This window comes from Juglans regia, chromosome 14, assembly GCF_001411555.2.
Source record: "Juglans regia cultivar Chandler chromosome 14, Walnut 2.0, whole genome shotgun sequence".
NCBI lineage: Eukaryota > Viridiplantae > Streptophyta > Magnoliopsida > Fagales > Juglandaceae > Juglans > Juglans regia.
The window spans coordinates 23,206,570-23,224,605 of NC_049914.1; the positions used below are offsets into that span (position 1 = coordinate 23,206,570).

At 37.5% G+C, this 18,036-nt stretch overlaps 2 protein-coding genes across 2 annotated transcripts; both read left to right on the plus strand.

Moving 5' to 3' along the window:
• The first annotated feature begins 6,690 nt into the window (after positions 1-6,690).
• LOC109008790 lies at positions 6,691-14,206 on the plus strand. The gene is made up of 19 exons (XM_018989022.2): positions 6,691-6,879; positions 6,974-7,889; positions 7,998-8,084; positions 8,168-8,372; positions 8,475-8,631; positions 9,994-10,086; positions 10,207-10,288; positions 10,373-10,432; positions 10,513-10,565; positions 10,808-10,974; positions 11,739-11,949; positions 12,077-12,131; positions 12,241-12,297; positions 12,397-12,645; positions 13,139-13,203; positions 13,286-13,342; positions 13,427-13,520; positions 13,605-13,745; positions 13,829-14,206. Exons 2-19 carry the CDS (start codon positions 6,999-7,001, stop codon positions 13,907-13,909), a joined length of 2,805 nt encoding a protein of 934 aa, XP_018844567.1. The 5' UTR covers positions 6,691-6,879; positions 6,974-6,998; the 3' UTR covers positions 13,910-14,206.
• Positions 14,207-14,704: 498 nt separating this feature from the next.
• Positions 14,705-16,167, plus strand: LOC109016561 (cyclin-dependent kinases regulatory subunit 1-like). The gene is made up of 4 exons (XM_018998957.2): positions 14,705-14,821; positions 14,936-15,042; positions 15,174-15,234; positions 15,556-16,167. Exons 2-4 carry the CDS (start codon positions 14,990-14,992, stop codon positions 15,706-15,708), a joined length of 267 nt encoding a protein of 88 aa, XP_018854502.1. The 5' UTR covers positions 14,705-14,821; positions 14,936-14,989; the 3' UTR covers positions 15,709-16,167.
• The last annotated feature ends 1,869 nt before the right edge of the window (positions 16,168-18,036 follow it).

The following is an 18,036-nucleotide window of genomic DNA, read 5'->3' on the forward strand; positions in this document are numbered from 1 at the left end:
AAGACTATGTTACCTCTAGAAGAAGCTATGAAGGTGCAAGTGAAAGTGGCAAATGGTGATATGGTGAGTAGTGAGGGTTGGGTCCCGAAAGTGCCTTTGTTTGTACAGGGCCTCCACATTGAACTAGAAGCTTATATATTAAGCTTAGCTGGTTGTGACTTGGTGTTGGGAGTGGCTTGGTTACAAACTATAGGCCCTATTTTGTGGAAGTTTCAAGAATTAACAATACAATTTGATGTGGCAGGAAAAACAATAACACTCAAGGACTTGATTAATTCCAAATTGATCAAAAAAGGTAAATTACCTGCCAACAATAGTTTGGAGCACAAAGGAGTGGTGTTGCATCTTTTGGAAGGTACCACAACAGTCACTGACTTGCTACCACTTGCACAAATCCAGCAACTATTACATCAATTTCAGGATGTCTTATCTGAGCCCAAATCTCTCCCACACCATAGATCCCACGACCACTCCATTTATTACAACTTGGAGCCAAACCTGTCTCAGTTAGACCCTATTGTTATTCTTTTTTTCAGAAGGATGAAATTGAAAAAATTGTGAAGGAGTTACTGACTACAGGGCGATGGGTCCTGGAGGCTTTGCGTTGACTACCGAGCCCTTAACAATGTGATAGTTAAGGATTAACAATGTGATAGTTAAGGACAAATACCCAATACCTGTGGTGGAGGAACTTCTAGATGAATTGTGTGGGGCCACAATTTTTTCAAAGCTGGATTTGCGATTTGGTTACCACCAGATCAGAGTGTGACAAGAAGACATCCCCAAGACAGCCTTTCATACTCACGAAGGCCACTATGAGTTTTTATTCATGCCCTTTGGGTTGACTGCTCCCTCTACATTCCAATGTCTGATGAATACTGTTTTTAAACTTTATTTAAGGAAATTTATCCTTGTGTTTCTTGATGACATATTAGTTTACAGCAAGACGGAGGAGGAACACTTACAACATTTGGCCGTGACTTTGGAAATATTAAGAGAGCACCAGCTCTTTGCCAAGAGATCGAAGTGCAGTTTTGGCAGCCCTGATGTAGCATACTTAGGGCATCTCATTTCAGCCCAAGGTGTCAAGGCTAATCCCGAGAAATTAAGGGCCATGGTTGAATGGCCACGACCATCGAATCTCAAATCATTGAGGGGGTTTTTGGGCCTTACCAAGTACTATTGACGTTTTATCAAAGGCTATGGGGGAATTGCAGCCCCCTTAACAGACCTCTTAAAGAAGAATGGTTTTAATTGGAATTCAGGGTTTGAGTTAGCATTTATGCAGTTGAAAGATACAGTCATGAACTCGCTTGTATTGGCACTACCTAATTTCTTACTTCCCTTTTTCATAGAGTGCGATGCCTCGGGAAGAGCAGTGGGTGCAGTTTTGTTGCAACAAGGACATCCCATTGCCTTTTACAGCCAGACTCTAAAAGGCAAGACTTTGTTATTGTCGACATATGAGAAGGAGTTGTTTACACTGGTGTCTGCAGTGCAAAGGTGGAGGCCTTACTTGTTAGGAGCTCAGTTTGTGGTGAAAACGGACCAGCAGAGTTTGAAGTTTTTGTTGAATTAGCATGTGGGTACGCCTATGCAGCAGCGATGGGTCTCCAAGCTAATGGGTTATGATTTTTTGATTGAGTATAAACAAGGCAAGGAGAATCGAGTAGTAGATGCTCTGTCACGAAGATTTGAGGAGGGTAATCCAGGAGCTATGGCCCTAACTATGTTTTCAATCCCTACTCTAGAACTAGTTGATGAGTTGCAAGGTCTTTATTCTGTTGACACAGATATTCAGAAGCTCCTGCAGTAGCTGTCTCAAGGGGCCTTAACCCCCCATTACACTGAAGAATGGGCCCTTGTACTATAAAATCAGACTTTGTATACCAAATTCGAGACCCTTCAAGCTGAAACTTTTGGAGGCCTTTCACAACAGCCCAACAGGAGGTCATTCAGGGTTTGACAAGACCCTACACAGGGTGCGGAGGGAATTTTTTTGGCATGGACTCAAGGCTGATGTAAAGGAGTCTATTCGACAGTGTGATGTTTGTTAGTGTGTAAAACCAGATAACACCTTACCCAATGGCCTATTACAACCCCTTGACACTCCTTCTACACCATGGACTCAAATAACCATGGATTTTATAGAAGGTTTACCCCTGTCTCAGAGATACGACTGTGATTGGGTTGTGGTGGACCGTTTAACTAAATATAGTCAGTTTATCCCCTTATCCCACCCTTATACAACATCTACCTTAGCCTAACTTTTTATCAAACACATCTTTCGTCTTCATGGCTTACCCAATTCTATTGTGTCTGATGGGGACAAGAATTTCACAAGCATATTTTGGGGAGAGTTGTTTAAACAATAGAGAGTTAAACTGGCTTATAGCACAGCTTATCACCCCTAAACCAATGGCCAGACTGAAGCTGTTAACAAGGCCTTGGAAAACTACCTACGCTGCTTTGTGGGTGATCGTCCCAAAGACTAGGCACTTTGGATCCCTTTGGCCGAATGGTGGTATAACACCACCAAACATGCCTCGACTCAACTCATTCCATTCCAAGCTTTATACGGCTACCCCCATCCCAAGTTAGTAAACTACCTACCTAGCACCTCACTTGTTGAAGCCGTGAATTCCTCCCTTCAGTCCCGAGATCAAATCATACAGCTGCTGCGACAGAACCTGCAAAAATCTCAAGATAGAATGAAGAAATATGCGGACTTAAAGCGAAAGGAGAAAACTTTGAATATGGGAGACTGGGTTTTTGTGAAACTACAACCGTATCGTCAGAAATCCCTAGCCCAAAGAAGAAATGCTAAACTGTCTCCCTGCTTCTACAGCCCTTTCCAGGTGATTGAACGCGTTGGTGAGGTCGCCTACCGAGTGGCTCTGCCAGCTTCATCACAAATCCACCCTATTTTTCACATCTCCCTATTGAAGAAACGCGTAAGCCGAGATCAGACACCCATAGCTCATCTCCCACCTGTAGATGCACAGGGTATTTTAAGCCCAGAACCCAAAGCTATGCTCAAGCGAAGAGTGAAAAAGAAGGGATCTTTACCCGTTACGGAAGTTCTAGTCCGTTGGCAATGGCAAAAAGATGAAGATGCAACCTGAGAATCGTTCTACAAGATGCGGAATTCCTACCCACACCTTGTGGGCAAGGTGTTTTAAATCGATGGGGCTTTGTTACACATCTGACCATGGGTGGCTGTGAAGGTTGGTGAAGGGCGGTGGCAGAAGAGAGAAGTGGAATACCAAAATGATGTAAGCCAAGTCTAGGGTTAGAAGGATAAGATGCTGGAGTGTTATAGGTCGTTGATCTGAGGAAAGGCTAAGATGGTGCTAGCACAATAAAGTGAAGATGAAGATTAGGTTCTAGAAGATGTAATCCGGGAATAAGACGTTATTCTCTTTTAAATGCTCTTGGTTGTTGCCTGAGGGCTTTATTGTCTTTTTAGTAGAATATTGTTATGCTTGTCAAATACTTATTCCGTTTTGGGAGTATCAATTTGGTTATGCATTTTGTTGAATGAAATTTCATCTTCTTCCTATTATTCTCAAGAGGTTCTCACCCTCGAAGTGAGTCTTTGTTTCCTTTCTGGGTTCTTGGTTGCTACAGTTTTGGAGTTCTATGATTTTTTGAAAGAAATGAAATAATTGATATATAATATTTTAATAGTATGGTATAGCTGCTTATATGTTTAATATCTTAAACATAGTAATGACGAAAATGAAGTTGTACTTTGTAGAGCGGGACAATACTTAGGAAGGAGAGATTTGGTAGCATTAGGTTAGGTCTTGTGATAGAGTTTTAGCTGTGATGTGTTTTGTGAATTTAGTTTTGATAAATACGACGGATCTTGTCATATATTTAGAAAAAAAAAAAAGTTTCGTAAATTGTATGGGAATTTATACAGCGTAAATAGTTGTTGCTTTAATGTGTAACTAATAGGATAATTTTTACATTTTGAAAGATATCTTATTTTCAAGTTTGAAAGTTATATGAAAAATGATAGTCATTTTTATTAAATGTTAGATTTTATATTGTTTATATATAAAACTATGAAATGTAGTAACTCATTCAATCTCTAAGAATTTATTAAAAAAAAATCTCTAGGAAGGAGTTGTTACATATGTCTATTTTTTTGAAGGAAAATGTCGTCATCGTTCATTCATCAAGAGAAACTTATATTAATGACCAGATACATGGGGGATATCCCCATATCAACTATTTGGAACTCCACCAGTATATTATTGGAATGATCTGGACTTCATTACTGTTGATACTTTCTACAGACAAACGTAAAAGAGATAACACTCTGTCTAAATAGAGACTTAACCTCACCCTTTATAGAAAGTGAGAACTCAACCTCTACGGACACAATCGTCCAAGAGACGACCTTTTTTTTTTACTATATAATAAGGAAAACAAGAATGAAAAATGATGATTACAGTTTGGACCAATTTCGATAGACTTTGACGGCGTGTAAAGGCAACAAGCTTGTCTCTTTTTAGTCACAAAAGTTAGATCTGAAAGATTTGGAAGTAGTGATTTCGATGATCCGGCACATGTGGCTAAAAGAGCTGCTGGAGGGGATGGCGCGTGAGGACCACACGCAGTGATTTCTGCAAAACTGTCACTATTCTCCAAACAAGTTGTGGCCTGAGAGTCTTCTTATTTTATGAGTTGTCAGAAAACTGTAGATCTGACTTTTTTGGTCTTGAAGGAAGAAAATAAAACTAAGAAATGAGGGAAAGAAGTGAGAAGAATGATGAGAAATGAGAAAGGAGAAATGAGGAAAATAAAGGGAGAAGGAGGAAGAGGTCTCCTCTAGCGAAAATCAAATCTAGAGATTTTTTTTTTTAAATGAGAGAGAGGGTTTCGAAAGGAGAGAAGATCCTTGGTCTAAGTTCTATTCCTTACATATATCTATTTAAAAAAGTTAGATCTAACCTAAAACAAATATAAAAACTTATTTTGTCTCAATTCTTTAGTATCTCTCCACAATCACCCTTTGCCACGCAGTCCCCATTCTTCAACCACGATATGGTGCTACCAATATTTCTTGTTACTGTTGTAGATTCATTTGGGTCTGGTTTGGATAGAGAGATACTTTCATCTCATTTTATTTTATCTTAATATTCAAATGATACAGACACAAACGTTTTTCAATTTCAAATTTTTAACTTTTTTATCTAATTATTACTCAATTATTACAACTTTTTTAAACTTTTAAATAAAATACAAAAAAAAATTCAAATTTTTTCAAATCCCAAAATAAAATTTATATTCTAATAAGATTTTAACTTATAATATTTTTATTCAACTTTTTCTTTTTCATTTTTTAAAATCATATAAAACATTTTAACTCAAATAATTTTCACTTCATCTCAATTCAAATATCTAATTACTATTCACAAATTATATCAATTCAATTCAAGTATCCCGTATTCTTTATTTCCCTAGTAGTATCTCTATATTCCTTTCTCTCTTATAGCTTCTCTCTCCTCTCCTTTCTCTCTCACCCTCCCTGTAATATTCTTTTTTCTTGGTCTGTCTCTTCTCTCCCTCTCCCTGTTTGTAAACCGTTTCCTTTTATTTTTTATTTTCCTCATGTCTCCACCTCGCCCAACCCAACTCTCCGTCTCTTCATCCAATGCACAATCTCCTTATCACTATGAATTGCAGGCTTTCTCGGCACTAGTTAAAGTTATAGGCTTTCTCAACTCACAGTCTTGCACGAGTTCAAGTGGTAAGAATGGAGTGAGTCCATTGAATTTGAAATTTATTTGTAAGTTTGAAGTTGGAATTGAAATTTTGTTGATCATGAAGGCTATATTTATTGTGGAATTGAAATTGATTTCAATTTTGAAACCCAAATCCAATTTAGGATTTAAGGTTTTAATGGGATCGAAAAATGGCTTCCTAATTGGCTCGATTGTTTAGCGGTTAGTACTATTTGAAAATTTTTACACCACACATTATTTATATTACATAATTTGATTATTCAGATTCAAATTTTAAAACTTTATATTTCAAATCAAATTATGTCATATAAATGATATGTGGTATACACCATCAAATAGAATTATTCTTATTCAATAGATAAAGTTGAGTAAGGACGGGGTAGATTGCTGCCCATAATTAGTATAATAAAATTTTATTTGTATTTTCTTCAATAAAAAATATTATATTCATATTTATATTTACACATATATAAAAGAGTAATGCTATTATGCTCTTTAATTTATATCACTCATTTTACTTCATTGAAATGACACTACAATGTAATACCATGTTGCTTATTTAAAAAATTTAATAAATATATATTAAAAAAAGGTGCAAAAAAATACAAAAAAATTAAAATTAAAATTTTAGATTTTTTCTATCGTATTTGTGTTTTTAATTTTTTTAATAAGTCAATAATAAAGAGATAAAATGAATCATATAAATTAAGAAAATAATAACATTTCCCTACGTAAAATAGAAAGGTTAATTTTTTTGGGGAAACGTAATTAATAGTTTTTTTTTTTTTTTGAATGGAAACATAGGTAATAGTTTTGTTTTTTGAATGGAAAGATAGTTAATGGTAAATACTAGGATATAGGACCTCCAGTCGGAACACACAGAAGACAAAGATGTCGTCCCTCAGGGCTACTTTAGTCATTACGAGAGTTATAGGTGTGCTCCGTCTCTCCCGACTCCCGAGCCTTCTTCACCAAGGAAACCGACGTGTGTACACTGTCTCTTCCTATTCCTTCCCCCAACCAATCTTCTCTGTTTCTTTCTCGGCAACCCTAAAAGGTTTTCCCCTCTCTTTCTTTCTCTCTCTCCATCTTTCTCTCACGAACATCCAAATCCCTCCAGGTTTGTTCTTTAATTCACGCCTTTTCGAATCCGTATTCCATGTGTCTTTCTTATTCTTTGTGTTTTTTGAGTTTTTCAAATCGAATATTTTCAGGGTTTGAATCGATCCGTGTGGGCTCATGGCGAACGGTACGGATTCTGAGGAGTTTGTGCTGCTCTCTCGGGTCCGGGCTGGTCACAAGCGCGAGTTTGCCTTCGCTTTGAAGGCACAATCTGAGATCTGTGGGTCTCTGGGTCGGACCCGGTCCAGGAAGACCCGGAATGAAGTTTTGCAGACCTATACCAGGAAGAAACTCAAGAGGTCGGAACCGAAGGAGGTCAAGAACGACGACGCAAGTGATATGAAGAAGGCCAAGGATTCGGAAGATCTGGGGGGTTCGATGAGCGAAGAGGAGGCCAAGAGTGACGTGGTGGACCTCGTGAGCGACGACGAGCCAAAGAGTCTCGTGGGTGAATCGGAATCGGTTGCCGAGAGGGGGTCCAAGGACGATACTTCGTTGCCCGTTCCTGAAGAGGAATTGAGAAGTGGAGTGGTGGAAATGGCCGCATGTTCGGGGAAGGAAGAGGAAGAATTAAAGGATGATACCTGTGCTGCTGAATTGATGCGTGAAAAGGAGCGGAATGACAATCAAGAGAAGACGAGCGAAACGGGAATTGATAAAGCGAAGGAGGGTTCGGGAAAGGACAAGAGGAATGAAGCCATTTTGATAAATGAAGATCATAAGGCGGGGGCTATAGCGGTGGAGAAGCCGCTAAGGCGGTTTACGCGGTCGGCATTGAAGCCGAGGGCCGAGGAGAAATATGCGGTGAAGAAAGGTGTGGAAGTCAGTGATAAGAAGGTGTGTACAAACTCTCATGAAAGAGTTGGTATCACGCCAATTACTACTCCGCCTCCGTCAATTGAGATGATGAAATTGTTCAAGCAGAAGAAGTTTCCGTACAAGTTGAAAGATTTGCTTGAAACAGGTATTCTGGAGGGAATGCCGGTGACGTACATTCGGGGTGCCAAGGTATGTAATTCTAATATTTCTTGTTGGTACCACTTTCCTTAGCAATGTCCGAAACGTGTGGTATTTAATACGCATGATGTGTATTGGTTATGTGACTTTGTGTTGTAGGCTAGATTATCTGGAGAAGCCGGGCTGCGAGGTGTGATTAAAAGTTCTGGGATATTGTGTTACTGTGAAGGATGCAAAGGAATTGAAGTGAGTATACATTGTTATTTGAAAAGAATGGTAAAGGAACCATTAGTGTTCCTGTGAATAAGTGTGTTTTATGTTGAATGTAGGTTGTTACACCCTCCTTGTTTGAGCTGCATGCCGGCAGTGCAAATAAGCGTCCACCCGAGTATATTCACTTGGAGAATGGTAACACTCTCCGTGATGTCATGAATGCATGCGTAAATTCTTCTATGGACTCGATGGACGAGTTTGTTCGAAGTGTTATTGGTTGTTCCTCTCTAAAGAAATCTGCCATCTGTCTGCATTGCAGAGGTTTCTTCTGCATCAAATTCGTTATGTTATAATGATACGTTCATGGGCGTATATATATTTTTTTCTGATGATTTTACGATTTGGCTGTTTAACAAATTGAAGGGCCTCTTCGAAAAGCTGACAGTGGGAATTCAATGCTGCTGTGTAAATCATGTCTGTGGCTAAAAGAGTCTCGACCTATCCCTGCTCAAACAGCTGATGCTATGCACTCGGGTGGGCAAAGACGTAACGAACTTCTTTCGAAGTGGAAAGCTGATCGGTATGCTAGTTTCTTTCCTTCTGATGTGTATGTCTGTTTCATGTCATCTGGGTGATCTATCTGTCGTTGCGGGGCAGTTTTTGTTAATAATATGGTGCAAGCTTGTTTGATTTAGTTCTTTAGGGTTCATTATGTTATGTTTTGTAACATATATTTTCATACTAATTGACATAAGCTTTACTAGTTCTCCCTATTATGCCATTGGTAGACAGTTGCATGAAATGATGCTACTGGTTAGCTATTGATAAATAGGAACGATGGATTTCAAACATTATCCATAGGGGCCCATTAGAGAGTGGAGGTTGCATTTTGAAATTACAAGTATAGTTTTGGCCCCTGGCTTTGGTCCAAGTGTTTAGTTGTATCGTTGTGATGAGACATGCTGGATTTAGTTGCATTGGGGTTTCCGTGTTTAATAATATTGGGGAAAGGTGTATGAATTGTTTATCTCTCAAATAAACATGTTAATTATGAACTTTCCTTTGTTATCATTGTTCTTTAGCAACCATTGGAAAAGAAATAGGCAAACCCTTGTAGTTGGCAAGTGTACACAAATTTTTGGGGGAGCTCCAAAAGTGAGCACGAAACTACTGGGCAACTTCTAGGCAAAGCTTTGCTGTGCTGTTGCTAGTTGTATGATTGTGGTTTTGATCTCAGTGTTCTGTTATAGTATTGCAGCCAAACAGATTGGTGTCACACCCAAAATTCCTGGGTTTCCTTTTTGGGAAGTGGCTTGTGATTGAACTATTTTTAGTAACTATTCATCTGATATGTACCTTAAAATACATATTTTGGTTTTGTATGTTACTTTCATTAAATTATTCAAAAAGTTTTTGTGCTCAAAATCTAGAATAAATGTGTTTAAAATGGAATTATGGTTGCGGTTGCCTAGGAGAAGTTTAACAGTCTTTTGGACTAAAACCTTTAGGAGAGAAAACAGATCTGGTTAAGGAGAAATAGATGCCTCACACGTGATCCTTGTAAGTTAGGACTTTGAATGGTGTTGAGCTTAACCAGAACACACTAAAGTCTATGTTTCTACAATGTTTGTGTGATTGCTTGACTGCACCCTTAAGGCCTACAGTTTCTTTCCCTTTTAATCTTTATATTGCAAATTTAGGATGCACTCATACTGTTTATTTTTCTACGTTCTTGAATAAGATATCCTTTTGTTATGATAAAAAGATATCCTTTGGCGAAAATGTTTACTTACAATAAAGGGTTTTAGTATTACAATATATCCTTTATTATAATTGTGCAAAAAAAAAAAGAAAATAGTATTTACTTGATAAAAAGACATTTTCTTTGTGAAATTGATTTATAAGATGAATAATAACTTTTGGTTTTTTTGGATTATTGCAGATCACCAAAACCAGTTTTGGTTCCAAAGTCATCTGACAGTGTTTTGAAGTGCAACACATCTCGAAATAAGAGTCAGGGAAAATTAACTAGAAAGTAAGTATCTTCCTGGTGCTATATCTAAATGTGCAATTTTGGTGTTGAGTCCTTCGCTGTTTCATAATGATTCTGATCAGAGATCTAAACTTTCAACTGTCTGCCGGATGTCTTTAATAGGGATCTACGCTTGCATAAGTTGGTTTTTGAGGAGGATGTGCTGCCAGATGGTACCGAAGTAGCATATTATTCTCGTGGACAGGTTGCAGTCATAAAATTAGTGAACCATGTTTTTGTTTTGATAAATTGGATTTGTCATTTCTGATTAGTGATATGTTGTGTTCAGAAATTGTTGGTCGGTTACAAAAAAGGATTTGGGATCTTTTGCACTTGCTGTGACTCTGAGGTAAATTTGCTTCTGCTGGAGTTAATGTTCTGTTTGAATGCCCCTGCTAGAGATTAATTTCATGCAATCTTACTTTTCAGGTCAGCCCATCACAGTTTGAAGCTCATGCTGGCTGGGCCTCTCGTCGTAAGCCGTGAGTTTTTGTTCAAATCATTTGGGTGGTTGGGGTCATATTATGTGGTCTTGGCTCCCAGTGGATGTCCAAAACCAATTGTTTACTCTTTTGCCAATTGGTGTAATTCTGTTGGCAAGACCTGTGTTCCAGGTCCACCTAAAGTTTTGGGAGGAATTTGGGAAATTGTCTAGAAACAAGTTGTCTTAGTTTTTCTCTTTTGCTGCTTCCTTCATTTGACTTGGGATAGTTTTGTGTTTCAGGTACCTTCACATTTACACATCCAATGGGGTGTCTCTCCATGAATTATCCATATCCCTGTCAAAAGGGCGGAAAATCTCTACCAATGAAAATGATGACCTCTGCAGCATCTGTCAAGATGGAGGGGATCTATTGTGCTGTGATGGATGCCCACGCGCCTTTCACATAGGTGAGCTTTTGTTTTATATGTAAGTTGTGTTATTGGAACGTTTTCTCTGGTGGTGAAGATTCATTTACTTGGGATTTTTAATTATTATGTTCCAAATTCCTGAGGTTTATTTTGTGGAATATTTTAAGAAGAAAGGTAATATGTTAAAAACAAAAAGAGATAAAATGTTAGGTTATAGGAGATATTTCAATGAAAGAAGTAGATTGACTATTGTATACTCTATCTACAAATACATACATACATATTATGCACACATGCATTAGTAAACACATTGTTGGTATGTGTCTATTTTTGAATTGCAAATATATTGTCCGACTTTTTTTTTTAACATACACTAGTTGAACAGTTAGGATTATTATTATAGCACCTACGTTCCTTTTTAGAACATTTAATCATATGAAGTCGGGATGCATATGTTCTTCCGGCTTAGTTTTCAATACTTTCTTAATCCTTTTGCTCTTTTAACTAGATGTATCTAATTGTAAATGGCCTGTATACTTGGACAGCGCCATTTTGCTCATTTGTTAAACTATCTTATACATACATACATACATATATAAAGAGAATTATAGCACCCACGAAATAAAAGAAAAGGTACTGGTTCTATGTCCTCGGTTTCATGCGACTGTTCTTGTGAATGGACAATCTTTCTTGTTCTAAAATTTCACCGTTCGTCGCACACAATTTGGGATAATTTTTTGGTTCAGCTTCCTCCAAGATGCTCAACTTGCATTCATGATGTTAGTTATTTTGGCCAATTGCAGAGTGTGTTCCTCTTCCGCGTATACCTAGTGGTACTTGGTACTGTAGATATTGCCAGAATGTGTTCCAAACAGAAAAATCTGTGGAGTGCAATGCTAATGCTGTAGCAGCTGGAAGGGTTGCTGGAGTTGATCCCATAGAACAGATAACCAAGCGATGCATTCGCATTGTCAAAACTCCAGAGGTTGACTTTGGTGGATGTGCATTATGCAGGTTCAGTACTCACTATTCTCGTCTTATTGTTTTTTAGAACTTTGAATATTTTATTACTGATTTTAAATTTGCACTTCAACTTCACATTTCAAATACATATTTTTTTATTCTATCTCGATGTTTTCAGAGGCCATGATTTCAGCAAAAGTTTTGGCCCTCGCACAGTTATCATCTGTGACCAGGTAGTTTATATTCAGATAATATCTGGACTTGTCAAGTTTTACTTTTGAAATATGCTTCATATTTCTATCTGTTTGTCTACCTAGCTAATTATGTGCACTGTTCCCTCAGTGCGAAAAGGAATATCATGTTGGCTGTTTGAAGGATCACAGTATGGAAAACCTTAAGGTGGGAATTTCTTTTCCTGGTATATTTTGCAGCTCTATTGCAACCATAATTATTATTATTAAATTGTGATGTGCAAATGGTGACATACTTGTCCACCAGGAATTGCCCAAAGGGAAGTGGTTCTGTTGCACAGATTGCATACGAATTCATTCTACTTTGGAGAATTTGGTGGTTCATGGAGAACATAAGCTTCCAGACTCACTTTTGAATGTTATAAGGAAGAAGCATGAAGAGAAAGGTTCACAGAATGACGCTGACGTTAGTATAAGATGGAGGGTTCTTAATTGGAAATTGGCCTCTTCTAGTGAAACTAGACCATTACTTTCAAAAGCTGTTTCCATTTTTCATGTGAGTACTTTTCAATTGCAATGTCAATATACTTGTGATTATCCGTAAATATAAATACAAAAATTGTGATTTTTCATTATAGTGCTCAACTGGAAGATTAAGTGATATGAAGTCAGTTTTGACCAAGAGAAACTTGGTCACATCATTAATTGCGCGTACCTCAAACAGTATTGATGCATGAAAAATGTTTGGTTCACAAAGATATCTCACAAAAGTAAGTTCACAAGCTGATATGGCTTGTTGTAGTACATCAGATTGTAAGACTCTTTTTACTATAAAAAGACCTAACGGATCACATCCAGCTATATTAGTTTGTGTACTTTACTTTTGTGAGATGTATTTGTGAAGCTAGCACGTCTCTTGATGCATTGGTTATGCATCGTGTGCTTTTAACCGCCTTGGTGCATTATGATATTCAGTGATGTTTTGTCATGAATAGAAATATTGTTATTTAAAAACTAATCTGGTTTCTCATTTCAATTTTGTGCTTCAGGAATGTTTTGATCCTATAGTAGATGCTGCTTCAGGCCGTGACTTCATTCCATCAATGCTCTACGGGTGCGGGGTACCACCTTGCTTTCTTGCATTGTGTTGCTCTTATTTAGCACCTTGTTGAATTTTGTATCTATTGGTTTTGCAGAAGGAATATCCGTGGCCAAGATTTTGGTGGAGTCTACTGTGCAGTACTAACAGTAAAGTAAAAATCAGACGTCCCTGTCTCTTACCAAACAATGTTGTAGCAATGATATATTTTTCTGATAAATGTTTCTTATAATGCCAGCCAATCAGTCGTGTCTGCTGGAATGTTCCGGATATTTGGGCAGGAAGTGGCAGAGCTTCCTCTAGTAGCAACAGATACTGATTATCAAGGACTGGTAATTTTGATCTAGTTGGAGGTCCTTTTACTTATTTATTGGATGGTGGATCCTATTCTGACTTGATGAATGTTGTTCTTGTAGGGTTACTTCCAGTCCTTGTTTTCTTGCATTGAGAGGCTCCTTGACTCCTTAAATGTGAGAAACCTTGTGCTACCAGCGGCCGATGAAGCCGAATCAATCTGGACAAATAAATTTGGTTTTAACAAATTAACCCAAGACGAGGTCCGTGCATTTTCAAATTTTCTATTTTGGGAGGCACAAAAATTTCAAGATTTTAATGTGGATATATTTTTTTTGTCTTGCAGCTTAACAACTACAGGAAACATTACCATATGGTGATATTCCAAGGAACATCAGTGCTGCAGAAGCCAGTCCTTGCTTCCTGAATTATTGGTACATTGGTGTTTGGAGTGCCTGGAAAAGATGTATAATTTTTTTCTTCTTCTTTTTGTGAAATTGGAGGAGCCTCTATTTTGATGCTTTTGCCCTTTGGTGTACAGATTCACAGAAAGTAGACATCATACCTCATCATACAAGCTGATACATATTCTATATATGTTATTTTTTGTAGCACAGAAAAGAGAGGAGAGATTTTGTAGAAAGCTAGAGCAGCAGGGTTTTTGCAAGTAGCTTCTAAAATTTTGAAATGTTAAATAGATATGAACTTGGAATGTGTGCCGCAATCCTTGATTTTGGCAATTTTTCTATCTCAACTTCTCTAGTTTGGCTGTCACTATTTCCCTAATTATAATGAGAGGTAAAGCCCCCCACCCAAAGTGGAGAAACATATCAAGGTTATGCATTTCCAATATGAGAGTGGCTGTCGGCCGCTAATGACTGCCCGGGATTGCCAACTGCCGTCGATGGACCAAATTGGCGGTTTACCGGTCGTGGTACAGGTTACGTTTATATGGAGCATATGAGGGACCAAGATATGGATTAGTAAATGCCAAATTGGATTGGTCACATGATTGATAATTAAAGAGATTTAAGATCACTGAAGCGGGAAGATTTAAAATTTGAAATTCAAAAAACAAAGAAAAAATGGAAAGGAAGAGAACAACCTACAAAAAAAAAAATTTGTAAAATTTCCGATTATTAAATTGCCTCCAACGTCCTTAAAAGGAAGCAAATTTACATTATGCCCCTCCCCCCAACGAATCTCCCTAATCCCTATTGTCTACGTTTATAAAGTTCCCATTTTCTTTTGTCTCCCCATATTCTCTCCTCTTCTCAGCCTAATGAATATATAGTTCGCTCGGAGTTGCTTTGATTCCTTTCGTCTTCTCTCTCAAAAGGCAATAATTTTAAAATGCGATTTCTTTTATGGGGATTTTATAATTCGTTTTAGTTTCTTCTTCTTCTCTTTGTTCTTTCTTCTTAATAGCCGAGTTCGTGTGATTATTTGACAGATCAATAAAGTCGCGAAGGTGTTATTTCGTAGGCAAAGTTTAAAGGACTAAGAAATGGGTCAGATCCAGTATTCCGAGAAGTACTTCGATGACACTTACGAGTACCGGTATCCTCTCTAATGAATTCTTCCAATTCTCGTATTTTTCAAAATTTTAATTGATCTTTGGACTTATTTGATTTGTGTATTTTTCTTATTAATGAAATTCGGTGAAATCATGTCCTCGATTGTCCGTACAGGCATGTTGTGCTTCCACCGGAAGTGGCAAAACTGTTACCCAAGAATCGCCTCCTCTCTGAAGTAAGTAATTAGGGTTTCTGAAGTTTTCCTATTTTCCGTTGTTCCTTTGTTTTTTTGGCTAGAAACCGCGACATACTGCTACGTCATCAACTATATGCATGACGTCTACCGAAAAACGCTAAATCAATGTTTGTGTTTTTGTCCCTATGACTACTCAGAGGGTGCCTTTTGAGGATTTTGCATTAGCGCGTCTTCTTTCTGTTTCGAACCATGAACTCTTCTATCTAATTATGATTTCTAGTGATCCTACCCCTAGTATACATGTATTGGATTTCTGACTAATTTAAATTTTTTCTTTTTGTTTCTACCATTTTATTTAAGAATGAATGGCGTGCAATTGGGGTCCAGCAGAGCCGTGGATGGGTACACTATGCGATTCATCGCCCTGAGCCACACATCATGCTCTTCAGGAGGCCTCTCAACTATCAGCAGCAGCAGGAGAACCAGACCCAGCAGAACGTGCTTGCTAAGTGATTATCGTTTCACGCAGTTTGCTTTTGATCTCTCAAGTCAAATGAATGAATGACTAAGGGGGATGGTTTATGTTTGCTTAAGAAATACATTTTGACGTTTGAACTAAGCTTTGTATCTGTGTTAATTCTCCTGTTTGGGGAATTTTATACTTGTCATTGCCGCTACATAGATATATGTTAGTTTAGCTCTAGTGTACTATTATGTTGTGGGTTTTGTTTAATGGTAGATCTTGACTGATAATGTTCCTTATCTGCTCTCTGGGTCCTGGTATTTCTGTTGTTGGAGATCACGAGAATAGGATTGTATTTGTCTAACTTAATACTTCTGGTTGTCGTTTACCTATTATTTTTTCTTGGAGCTGTGAAGGAAAACAACTGATGTTAGCTGAATATGGTAAGCGTGACTACTATATGCCACAAACTCTATGATTTATCAATGTTATCCATTATTTCTTGAATACATTTTGGGAGCTTTTATTTAGATTCTATGTTAATTTGCTGTCAAATTGTTGGTATTTTTTTCTTTAAGAAAAAAGAGGAAAAATCAATGAGCAGTTTTATGTTGGAAATTTTCCCACTGTTTATGTATGCTACAAAAGCAGCATACATTTGGAAGATTTGGAAGGAAATGCTAGCCATTATTGTTGTTGATTATATACACTGCTTTGTTGGATTGAGTCTTGGATGGCTGGTATTTCATGGTATTGCTTGCTATGTATTCAATTACCAGGATCTGTATGCTGTAAGTTTTCTTGGAGCTTTTGATGTATTAATTACATCTGCCTCGATTACATTTGTGTGTTTGTTTTCGTCAGTTCTATGATCTATACATGAGACAGGCTGTGATAGATTCCAAATATGGTGTCTCTAGTAATGATTACAAAATTGGTGGGTTAGAAACTAGAGACAACTGATTTTAGGCAGATCGCATTAACATGATGTCCATAATGATTCGATTATTTGGCTTTTCTCACTAAAGTAAATGTTGCTGTGCCTTTTTCTAAAGGAGGTAAAAAAATGCCCTAGTTATCACATCCGGTTGTTTGTCCAAAATCGAAGGTCGATATACTAGGCAAAAGATAAATGCTTGGACTATAGAGAAATATTACAAAGTTAATTTATAAATTAATGTTGTCAGATGTGGTAATTTAGATTGTTAGGTTTTTTTTAATAAAATATATATGATGTTTTACACCAAATCATATTAATTTGTAAATTTACTTTTCTAAGGCTCTTGTGTAACTGCAGGATTCTCTTGGCAAAAAGCCTTGAATCTATTTGACAAGCATATTTCGAAAAAGAGTTGGCAACGGGGCCTTGTTGCCCCACCCACTCATGCATGGGGGAGTAACTCCGCCCATGTGGGGGTGGGGCCCCTAGCGAGAGCGGGTGGCGGAAAGGGCCCAACCCTGCCCCAACTTACATTTATATATATATATATATTATATAAACATAAATATATATTTATATTTTATAAATTGTGTATATATAAATATATATTACAATTTGTTAGACTTGTTCACAAAATATGTATTGACAAATTTAAAAATTACATAATTTTTAAATTATAATCATATTTATAAAATTTAAATTTATAATTTAGTGTTTTTTTTTAAGTAGAATGAGGCGGAGTGGATCCTCGCCCACTAGGGCAGAGTACGCGGGGGCGGGGTAGCACCCCTCCGAAACCATAGATTAGGCTTGTGTAGGTGTTTGTTAGGAATATTGTAATTAGATAAAATAAAGTGTAAATTGATATGGCTATGCCACAGGCCTAGGCCTCCGGCTCTAACAAATTTTTGGGTTGCAAAAGTCATAGCTTTCAATGATTACCTTGTAGGAATTACAAAGGTGCAAAGGCACTACCCACTGCAATAATAAATAACGCACTTAATAATAATAACAACTGGCCCACTAGTTGAGACTCGATTAGAAACCCCTATAAAACATAACAGGTAAATTACTTAACTATCTAGAACATAAGAACTAAAGACTTTTAATATGTTGTCCTTAGACAAACAACAACTATCAAGGGACCCCCTTTAGATTAGTGTTCTGCACATAACAACGCCCTTCCTTAGAGGACCCTGCCCACAAAGTCTGGGTAGCGCCACCTTAGGTTAGATAGATCCTTCCCACGTTGCCTCTTCCTCCACCACTGCTTTCCAAATGTACCAACATTTCTACTCCAGCCTTATTTCTTGTTAGCACTATTCTCCTTTAAAGTATCTTCTCAGGTTCAGGGGCTAGGGTTCCTTCTTGTGTTACCACTGACAGCTCATTCAAGGGTTGCACTTTGTTCCCTAACTTCTTCTTGAGGCACGAAACA

What these genes read in the sequence shown, in the direction of transcription:
- LOC109008790 (XM_018989022.2), top strand. Translation starts at nt 6,999, where the DNA reads ATGGCGAACGGTACGGATTCTGAGGAGTTTGTGCTGCTCTCTCGGGTC. An exon ending in ACAGTATGGAAAACCTTAAG is followed by an intron (nt 12,298 to 12,396) that starts GTGGGAATTTCT and finishes CTTGTCCACCAG; the next exon opens with GAATTGCCCAAAGGGAAGTG. An exon ending in AAGCTGTTTCCATTTTTCAT is followed by an intron (nt 12,646 to 13,138) that starts GTGAGTACTTTT and finishes TTTGTGCTTCAG; the next exon opens with GAATGTTTTGATCCTATAGT.
- LOC109016561 (XM_018998957.2), top strand. Translation starts at nt 14,990, where the DNA reads ATGGGTCAGATCCAGTATTCCGAGAAGTACTTCGATGACACTTACGAG. An exon ending in GATGACACTTACGAGTACCG is followed by an intron (nt 15,043 to 15,173) that starts GTATCCTCTCTA and finishes TTGTCCGTACAG; the next exon opens with GCATGTTGTGCTTCCACCGG. An exon ending in AGAATCGCCTCCTCTCTGAA is followed by an intron (nt 15,235 to 15,555) that starts GTAAGTAATTAG and finishes ATTTTATTTAAG; the next exon opens with AATGAATGGCGTGCAATTGG.